Source organism: Eurypyga helias, unplaced genomic scaffold (assembly GCF_000690775.1).
Source record: "Eurypyga helias isolate BGI_N326 unplaced genomic scaffold, ASM69077v1 scaffold9468, whole genome shotgun sequence".
NCBI lineage: Eukaryota > Metazoa > Chordata > Aves > Eurypygiformes > Eurypygidae > Eurypyga > Eurypyga helias.
The window spans coordinates 22423-33288 of record NW_010264934.1 but is presented as its reverse complement, the minus strand read 5'-3'; the positions used below and the strand labels follow the sequence as shown (position 1 = coordinate 33288).

The following is a 10866-nucleotide window of genomic DNA, read 5'->3' as shown; positions in this document are numbered from 1 at the left end:
TTGTCTTTTTGGCCTGCCGCCGCACACTGCCGGCTCGTGTTCAGCTTTTCATCCCCCGGTACCCCCAAGTCCTTCTCCTCAGGGCTGCTTTCTCTCCACTCTCCACCCAGCCTGTATTGTATTTGGGATTGCCCTGACCCATGTGCAGGACCTTGCACTTGGCCTTGTGGAACTCCATGAGGTTGGCAGTGGCCCACCTAGCCTGCCCAGGTCCCTCTGGATATCATCCCTTCCCTCCAGGATGTCGACTGCACCACACAGCTTGGTGTCATCAGCAAACTTGCTGAGGGTGCACTCAATCCCATCATAAATGTCACTTGCAAGGATGTTGAACAGTACTGGTCCCAACACCAACCCTTGAGGAATGCTTCTCACTATTGGTCTCCACTCGGACATTGAGCCATTGACCACCACTCTCTGAGTGTGACCATCCAGTCAGTTCTTTATCCATTGGGCGGTCTGTCCATCAGATCCATGTCTCTCCAGTTTAGAGACAAGGATATCATGTGGGAAGACAAGAATGTTGTGTGGGAATCATGTGCCTTAACCACATGTCCCCCCATCTTAACACACACAAGTTTCTTTTAAAAACATTTATTTTAAAAAATGCCTGAGCCAACCAACTGGCATGTTAAGACTGTAAAAACTCTGCTTGAACCTTTCCAAACAACCCGGTAGCTCGGGGGAAAGTATGTGTGTTTAAATTGTCAAATGTAATGCAGTACAGGACCTGACGATACCGTTTCAAACCCAATATGCTCACAGAAGCTGGAGCTGTGTAAGGGTGCAGGATACCTTAGAAGGAATTCAGCCTGTAGCTAAAGCCCACCAGCACAAGCAGAAAGATCCCTGCTGCTTTTTGATGTGCTTCACGTCAGGCTCTGAATGAAGTGCAGTGCTGAGTGGGCGGGAGCCTCTTGCTTTTCAGAATTGCAATGGAAACTTCGGAATGTCACCTCAAAAGGGTTGAGGCAGGAACACAACACGTGCTTAAGGTGATTCTGCTTGTGAGAAAAACAGCCCTTGTCCAAAGCAAGAGTTTGTATGGCCCAGACCAAAACCTGGCTATGGGACTGGTAAGGCTGAAAACTACATTTCTACCTAACAGCAAATCTCTTTTTGTTCAGCTGGATCAGCTCTGCTGTGCAGTTCAGCTCTGCCGTGCTTGTAGCAACAACATGCAAGGGGTGACCTGAAGGGACTGCAGCACTGTTTCAGTGCACGTCAGCTGTGATCTAAGCCTGTGATACCAGCTGATGTAAGTGTGGTCCCTGGACACGCTGTTTTGGGGTCAGATGCCTAAGTCACCTGTCAGAGCACGTTAAAGGCTCATAGCCCGGTGGAGGTCAGACTGAGACTTGCATTCAGGAGCAGAGCCTGTCCAGAGCACTCCCAGTGTTGCACTCGGGGATTAAAGCGAGCGTCTGCAGGCAGGGCAGGAGCAGCACAGTGCAAGAGGGCTCCAGCGCCGGGAGCACATCCTTGTGCCGCCTCCTTCCCCTTCTCCTGCAGACCTCTACACTTCAGGCTTGTCCAAAGTTTTTGTAGCGGTTCCCACATTTCATTGCCATAACGCCCTGAAAAAAACATTGAAATGCTTTTATCCCTGCTGTTACAACTAAGGTGTTTTCTAGCCTTTTGCCTAGGAGTGAACACCAGCTGTAAACATCTAAATGTCAGTGTCCTCACCTGTGTCAGATCATAGCCAACACAGAGCCATGCTGTGAGTGGCAGTGAGGGCACAGGCTGTCTGGAGAGGCAGTGGGTGTCACTTCCAGGGTGATCTGTACCCTTCTCTCAGCACCACTCTGGGCAGCAACTGGCTGTAATAAGAGGTTACATACTAGGCTCACATCATTTAGATGCCTAAATTTAACTGAATCTTGCCCTTGATCTGTGCAGTGTAGGTGTCTACAGCTGAGCTATTCACCCTCATTTCCTTTGACAGCCAACGGAGAGAAACAGGCATTTTTAGGGTGTGATTCATTTGACCTATTTTAGCTACTACTCTAGGATGAGGTAAAACCCTGTGCTTGACTAGCTCTCTGCTGACACCCACTTCTACTCCTCTGAATCACAGCCGGAGAGAGTGGCGGAGGCTGCCAGGCACTGTTGTCTCCCCAGCCTGGTCAGTGGGCTGCAGCAGCCCAGCTTGCTTGCCGGAGGAGATGCTCAGTAAGGAGGATGTGCAGCCCCTGAGTGCTTCTTCAGCAAGAAGCCCATGTCTCCGTGAACACGCCTGTGCCGTGTCCTCCCCCTGGCTCTTCCCAGCCAGCTCATCGCACCGCAATGTGTTACGAGTGGGCCTGGCGCTTACAGCCGCTCGGTGGGAGGACACAGCCCCATGGTCTGCAAGCTCCCCACGCACCCTCCTTGGCGAAGTCCATCGACTCGCCAGGGAATCGTGCTTCCCCTGTTAGCAGCGTGATAGGTACATCTTTGGGAAACTTGGACTAATCCGTTTGTAATCCAGAGCCCTTTCTGGTCCTGCAAGAAAGCCTGATGTTTGAAGGCTATTCTTGTTCAAAAAACAGCTCAAGCTTGTGCTTATTTATTTCCATGCAAGCTCAACATTGCAAAAGCTTAAAGGAACCCTCAAACTTCTGCCTCTCATGCAGCAAACCTGCTTGCACTAAACAGCAGCAGGCCATGGGCAAACCATCAAATGGACCTGACTTCAAAGGAGCCTCAATGGCCACCCATCCCTCACAGATGAGCGGTGACATGCACAGCACCTGGACCTTTCCCTTCGATCGTACCCTGGTGATGGTGTTAGCACATCCCATTACCCTGCCCATGTTTTGTCCTCTGTAATTACTGTTCCTGTGATTAACACAGGCTCGGTCACAGGTTATCTTCATCTGTCAGGCTCAACGTGAATCTTCAGCACTGGCTTAATTTCATCTCAAGGACTTACATGGCTCATGTCAAAACACAGCCATACACTTCTGCAGAAAACACATTTCACTTTCACTCTCAGTGTGAAGTCAAGTTCCAGAGTGGCTTAGCTCTGCAGTTCCTTGAAGGGGCTAACATGGCAGCAGAGCACCTCCCTCTCGGGTGTGCAAACATGGCAAAGGAAGGGCAGGGTCGCTGTTGCCTTTTATTTCAGAACACGAGATGAAAACATAACATAAAACAAACCAAACCCTTAACTCTGTTTTTATGTGTCCTTGGAAGGAGGGAGAAGCTGAGCCAAACTTACTGAGAGCTTCACCTCTCACAGAGTCCAAAGCTTTCATATGCAGTGCTTTCAGCCTGGGAGGGGTTGGGATAAATAACAGGACACACTGTTCCTTGCCTCTGCTTTACCCTAGTCCTGGAAATTCCTGACTAATTTGATTGTGAGCTTTGTTAGCATTCTTGTGAGTGAGCATTGGTAAGTTTTGCAGGGAGGGAGGTGAAGGTGTGCCTCACTTCACAGAGGGGCAACGAGAATGATTTCTGAGCAAAACGCATTTGATGTTTCACACAGAAAACATCTCTGTAATTCAGCCAGCGCTACAGCCAGTGGGGATCTACAGAAGTTACTCCGGAAGCCTGGCAAATGGAGCTGAGAATAGCAGTAACATTGCCATGGGACTTCAAGCCTTCCTCAGTGTTAAACAGGGCATTCCAGTCTTCCCATGGATTAGGGTTAGCAGGAGGACGGTGGGTTTGAGTTCAGTTGTCCAGGACTTTTCCAAGCAAGGATCCTTATCTTGTTGCATCCTCGGGCGGTTTCCTTTCCTTTTATTCCTGGAAGGGCAGGGCTAGGCAGCTTGTGCTGCTCCTGCTGCCCCTATTTCCCTCTGTCTGTTAGCTGTCACCCAGAGCCCAGGCTGGGTGACAACAAAGGCAGGAGAAGGACCGTGCTGATGTCCAGGGAAGTTGCTGCCTGCGGGGCTCTGGTGATGTCTTGAACATATCCCTGCAGAAGGGCAGGGCTAACGCACAGGCTGCTGTAGTCTGGAGGCCGCACACCCGAGAGGGAGGTGATCTGCTGCCTGTCCAGAGCTGGCCACTTCGCAGTGTCTCCCTGCCTCCAAGAAAAAGCAGGGCACAAGGCTGTTGTTTAAGTTTCTGTGAAATGGGCTCTGTTCAGCCCCCAGTGACTTGAATATCCAACTCATTTGCTGAGTGCATCATGCCTGCTCACTGTGTACTCAGTAGCCAGCCAAATTAGCCACCATCGTGAGTACACACAGCCCCACCAGCTGCTGCAAATGTGCATCTCCTTTTGCCAGGCATGAGTTTGGCTCTGTCATCGTCAGTATAAAATGCAGAAATTAGCTAGTTGACTGTCAGCACCTGGAAAGACAAGTGGAGATCTGCAAATCAAGCTTTACTCCTCTGTCTCTCTCCTGGTGGTGAGCAGTAACGGTCCTCCTGGCAGAGGTTTCGTGATTATCTACCCGAGCATGTAGGTGAAAGAATGATATCCAGCTCATTTTCATGTGCTCGCTCATTGTGTGAGAAGATTCCTATTGTGAAGACTCCCGGTACAGTACAGTCATGTATCTCACGGTGACTGCAAGTGCCTTTGGCTATCCCAATGCCACCCCACACTGGTCATTAGCTGAGCAGACTAATTTCCAGCAGTGGTAGGCTATAACCCTTTAGACAGCCCTAATTTGAAGGGAATGAAGCTTTGCCCATGCACGTTACAGATACCTACTGCTGTTTGCCTGTAACTCTATGCTGTAATTATATACTGTAATGTTATATTTAGTTTCCATAAGAAGACACTAATAGCAGTGGAGGTGTACTGAGAAGCTGAGTCTAGACACATACGGTGCACCAAAACCTTATTTAGTACAGACAATCCAAGCTCTCAGCTAAATGCAGGATCATTAACTGCCTCGCTGGCTCTTCAGCACGCGACAGTAGTGGTGCTTTGCAAACGTTAATGTATTTAAGAACAAAACCCCTGTGAATTTGCATTTTACAAATGGAGGTCTTCGAGAAGGGAGACATGAAGTCACAGCTGTCAAGGCCCACTGATTGCACTGGTAAACTTGTGACAGCGAGGCCCAGATTTGCAGATGGCCAATGCCAAAGGAAATATGGAGCCCAACTCTCCTTGAGGACATTCAGCTTTCCACCTGCAGAAACCTGCCCTTTCTGCAATTGCTTTTGCCATTCACTAGAAGCCTTGCAGACACTGTGAAAATGGCAGGTGGACAGACAAGTGCCAGCCCATAAAACTCTGCTCAGCCAGGAGGATGTAAGCTCCAAACAGGTCTAGCATGCTCTGTTGCACGGTGTTGCTCGATGAGGTGGTGCTAGGGAAGGGGAGGACAGGGCCTCGACGTTGGTATCAGTATTGAGATTCCAACATCCTGACGCCTTCCTTCTCTGTTAATTTACGTGTCTCTGCAGATTACCTGCACGTGGTGGATGTTCATATGTTCAAGGACCCCCACGAGATCAACAAGCAGCAGCACCACACTGACAAGTACTACAGCCCCAAGCTGATAGTGCGTCGGGGACAGCCTTTCCAAATCCAGATTGACTTCAACCGGCCCTACAACCCAGAGACGGACCGATTCTGGCTGGAGTATTTGATAGGTAAGTGCCTGGCAAAGGCTGTGTCATATCAGCAAAGTAAGGTTGAAGAGCCTCTCATAAGCAGGAACACAGCAGTACTTAATGGCTGGGTCTTTTCCTGTTATGATTGATAAACCATAAAACCAGGCTTAACCACAGGCAAGGAAGTGCTTTTCTAAACAGAGTCTGAGTCCTTAATCGAGAAAGTCAGCAGAATTGCTTGTGAGGGAAGGAGCAGTGTTTGGGGCATTCTGTTTAGCAAGAAGGTGTACTATTTTGAGCTTTCAAAGTTACCTCTGGTTAATGCTGTATGGCAATGCTGGAAGGTAAGTGCAATGGGAAACGTCTTGTATTAGTGTTTAGGAGGAGTCTGTTGTCTAAGGTGGGAGAGATGGCTATGCATGTACTGGATAACAGAACGTTGAGTACACAAGGGGGGAAAATTACGCAGGGTGGAAGAATAGGAGGCCTTGCAACGTCGCAGCCTACATTTACAGCCAACCTGGTAACGAGAGAGAAGGTGCAGAGATTGTGGCTTTGGACCAGAGACTTAGGGCCACATCAGAGGCTTTTTTGATTTACTGTAAAAAGAACAAGAAAGCATTTTTCATCACTCTGAGGGTTCTTCATCAGAGACCCAGGCCCTAATGTAACATCATAGGATGATTTAGGTTGGAAGGGACCTTAAAGACCATCTAGTTCCAACCCCCCGGTCATGGGCAGGGACAACCTCCACTAGACCAGGTTGCTCAAAGCCTCATCCAAGCTAGCCTTGAACACTTCCAGGGATGGGACATCCACAGCTTCTCTGGGCAACATGTTGGCTTATGGAAGGTACAGGACTAGAAAATGGCGTGACCTCGCTGGAAAAGTGGAAAAGCAAACAACAGAATGGTACTTCCTGCTGTGTTCCAAAGATAGCCCACTGAATGCTGCTCCCTACACCAGAGCTCTGGGAAAGCCCTGTCTTCATCTAGAGTGATCTGGGTGTTTCTGTGTTGATGTCAGTGTTCCCCTTATAAACTCTTTAAAGTATGTTTGAATTGATGTTTTAATTTACTTTCCTGAGAGATGCTGTTACGAAATTTGTAACATTGATTTTTTTTTCACTGTTGAATTATGATGATGTGGCCATTTATTAGATTTGTTACCTTTTAAAGCTAGATGGGCGTTTATCTCTTAAACATATGTACAGTGAAAAGGTTACTGTCTGCACATTTTTTTTTCGCGGGTCTCTTCTTTCTAATTTAAATTAGGGTTGGGAGGCATGTTATGACAGTCCAGTGAATGATTGGCTGAACAGCCACAAGTGCCTTTAAAAATTTAATATGCATAAATATCATTAGTTCTTTTGGGATTTAATTAAATTCAAGACTGTTCCCTTAATCTTTATGTGTTTAAAACAAACAGCTGTATCAAGAAGTGGAAAATGGTACATTTGTTTTTTATTGCATTGTATGCAGTTTACATTTGTTTTAATCAGATATTCTATATTGGAAGAAGAAATTTAACACTTCTTTTGACGTGGCATAGTCCACTTAAGGGAACATATTCACTCATTTTCCTGTTGGTCTTCCCTCACACATGTGTCTGTGGTTTGTACCTTGGATCTCTCAGCATGGATAAAAATCCCTTCATCCTCAGCCACGGTAGGAATGGGGTTACACACAACCTGAGCCAAGGGAGACTTTGCAACAAACTCTGCTCTGAATGATGACTTTGGGGTCAGCCCTGAGCCTGTGGTTGACTTCTCCTCCCCATTCTTCACTGTTACTCTCCTTTCTGTGAAATGGGAACATTAATGCTGATGTCCCATGTGTGGTGGCTGGCAATCAGCGGACGGGAAACGCTGCATATATAAAGGATAGTATAAAATGCTGTTGCTCTCCCCTGCTTTTTAAGTGTCTGCTTCTGTGAGCACCACTGACCTCTTGCTACAAGGAATTCAGCTCACAGAGATTGAACTGGGAGAAGAATGTTCAAGCTCCTCTTCTAGGAACTGGTCGATAGTGCTCCACAAATGTTTCCCTTTATGCACGTGTGGTGAAAGCACAGTATACAGTTCTCAGAGGCTAGTGACAGAAAGCAAAACAGTCCACGAAGAAGGAAATTATCCAGAGATTATCTGCTTGACTCTTTCTACTTCTCCTTTTAGTGGTAAGCCCAACGTTTAATGCCCTGAAGGGGAGAAAGAGGAGATGTCTTGTACTTGGGAAAGGGCACTTGTGTGCTCAAGGTTTCAGTGCTCTCAAACCTTCCGTCATGGGGAAACATTTCACCTCTCCTAATGCCAGCTGCCCAAAAGCCTGAGCCTAGACCAAAAGCTGTTGCCTAGGCTGTCTCTGTGAGCAGAGGAATGGGGCAGGCAGCTCCAGGTGGCACTTTAGCCCTGCTGTCTTAAAATGAGATGAACTCTCTGGACTTTTTGTCTTCCTTCATTGACTCTCCCCCATAGACCAGACTCTGACGTCAAGATAACCAAAGACAGGGGAGATGAATCCTACCCTTTGGTACTGCCAGGCAGGAGCTACACCAAAGGACTGGCCATACCGCAGAGGCAGCTCGAGGTCAGAGAAGCTTTTTGCACTGAAACAAGGGATATGCCTCCTAGGAAAGGGCTGGGTTTGAGAGACTAAAGTGACAGACACAAAGAAACATCAGCAGGTTGTTGTAAAATGACATTTACTGAGGAGCTCTCTGCATGCCTGAGCAGTGGTTTTCAGTCAGTGTGGGAAAACTGTAAAATGACTAGGTTGGAGGGACCTCTGGGGGTGTCACATCCTGCTTGATGCAGGTCCGGCTTGCTCAGGACCTCGCCCTGGTGATAGGTTTTGAGTATCTCCAAGGGTGGGAAGTTTACCCCAGGCAATGTGCACCAGGCTGTCCATGAGCTGTAGTATCTTTTTGGTGTTTCAAAGTGCTAGTCTCATAAGGTACAAAGATGCGTTTGGTAGGGCCAGCCAGCCTTGGCTCCCAGGGAATTCAGCTGGAGCTGGGAAAACTCAACGTTTCTTTTTACAGGGCTATGCTTACAGTGAGGGCTGTTTATACAACAGCACCGTACAAAGCTATTCAGAAATGGTTAGTTCCCAGCACTGGAAATTCCCCAGCATTGACGTTAATCCATCACAGAGTTTTTCTACATTAAAGACTAATTTTTCTCCTGAAAAATGGGACAATGGTAATGACTTGATCCTGTGTGTGCAGAACTACTCTTTTTTCTTTTATTCCCTAAAATTTAGTTTTATTTCTTTTTTTTTTTTTTTTGGCTCCTATTTTTGCTTCTTTTGCATCATTAAAAAGATGATTAATGAAGCAAGTAAAGCAAGTAGAGACTGCTTAATCCTTCTAATTGATAATGAATCAAGGGTACCTGGGACAAATGCTTCTTGCATCATGTGAAACTAGGTCTGAAACACTGACAGAACAACCTCTGGTAACAATATTTTTAATCCACAGTCCATTTAAAGACCATTCACACAGAGTCTAGAATTTGTGGGCTAAATTGTATAAACAAATATATGTTTGTAAATATATAAATAATTCACCCCAATCTCCTCAAAGCCACTTCTTCTGATATTCTTCTGAGACGGTTCCTTATGACTAAAGTCCTCTTTGTTTTAAGAGACTGTTTTCCGTAGAGCCATCGTCAGTGAAACTGGCTGAAGTGCCAACCTGTGAATTATTATAATTCAGTCTTGCATATAAAGCTTCATTAAATTAGGGCCATACCTGTCTGCCAAAGTATGGAGAACAACAAATGTGCCAAATACTCCGTATGGAAAAATATCCACTTATAAAGAGTAATGGGATGTTATTCCAGTTCTTGTACTGGACTGCAGCCCTGCCTCAGTACCTGTGGTTTGGGAGCTACTCCATCACTGCATATTTCCTTCCTCGCAGCCCACTTCCTGGCTTTAATGAGAGGAAAGGTGAGCATTACCCCTTGGGAAATCATCGTTTTATTGGTCTGGGGCTAAGACAAAAGAACCACAAGAGTAGTGTAGGTGCTGTGCTTACATCCAGCTCCCCACAGCGGGAAGAGTTTCAGTTTTCTTGGAGCTCCAAGGAGCCCAGAGGAGCCAATGGCTCCTTCTCCCACCTTGATCCCCCCTGACTACTGCCTCCGTGGCGATGGGAATACTATGTGCTGCTCTTGGCTTCCCACAGCATGGGCCCCAGCCTGTCTGAGCACAGCTCCTGCACCTGGGGCAGCCAGTTTGCCATGAGTGCTGTGAATTTTCCACCACTGGCAGGGATTTCTCTGAAAAGCAGCTTCATGATTAGATGGGCTTATATGGCCTTCAGTCTTGCTTTTAGTAGTAGTTTCCTGTACACGGTTGTAAATCCTAGAGTGGTTGATGAGCTTATATGGTGCATCCTTACTCTAATGATATATTTCCCCACACCCTCATAAATTGTTGTGTATTTGTATTTTTCTTAAATGGATTCATAAATCCATATATATTGGTCTAGCCCTAAATACTATTATGAAAGTTTTATTCATTGGCATACTTCTGGAATGATGATAAATACCAATCCTCTAGGCTACTATCACTTTTCCACATGTGTGCATGCATGGACAACCATGCACCCGCCCATATGAACTCCTCAGGCTTCTATAAATCATTGGATTTTGGCCTGAGATGAGAGCAGAGGGTTGCTGCTCCCTTTTCTACAGTCTTTCCAAGCCTGCTCCAGAGGAATAAACACATGAAAGCAGCTAAGAACAAAAACATGCTAGAGCTGATCACATAGGGTTTATTTAGGTGACACCAAATACCCACCTATAGTGAGAGGGATATCTGACTACAACTAAATAACCAGGAGTCTGATGCAGGAGCCCCCCTCCCAAGAATCAATGGAGCTCTTCATCTGTCCTACAGTGTCCACAGCCTTTCCCTAATTTCACGGCAGTGCTGGGACATGGGTTTTTCCAAGAGGATTGAGGTTTTGTTCCTTTTGTCAGGCACTAAATCTGCCTTATTGGGAAGTATTGCTACCCCTGCTGTCATCTGTCCTCCTCAGCAGCTCTGGGTCAGGGGAGGTGGTAGCTAACCTAGTGACTGGGACGTGAGGTGTACCCCGACACCTCGGATGGGATGTCAAGCTGAGTTCTGCCTCTGGGGAAAAGTTACCGATTGGAAAAAGTTGGTTCTTGATATTTTTAGGAGTCTTCTTGACATTAGACAGGAGCAGCAAACTCTGGTGCTGGTGGCAAACTCTGTTGGTGCTGATATGTAACCCAGCACTGAGACCTTATTAAATCACTGTATCCTTGTTTAACAAAGATCGACAAAAATTGAACAAAGATACAGAAATTTCTGGTGGTCTGAA

General features: G+C 46.7%; 1 protein-coding gene across 1 annotated transcript in view; it reads left to right on the top strand.

Moving 5' to 3' along the window:
- LOC104513254 (coagulation factor XIII A chain-like) overlaps positions 1-10866 on the top strand; it is a 33913-nt gene that overhangs the window by 1663 nt on the left and 21384 nt on the right. Inside the window, exon 2 of the mRNA XM_010156546.1 lies at positions 5362-5550. Coding sequence (XP_010154848.1) covers positions 5362-5550 — 189 coding nt within the window. The remainder of the gene's footprint in view (positions 1-5361; positions 5551-10866) is intronic.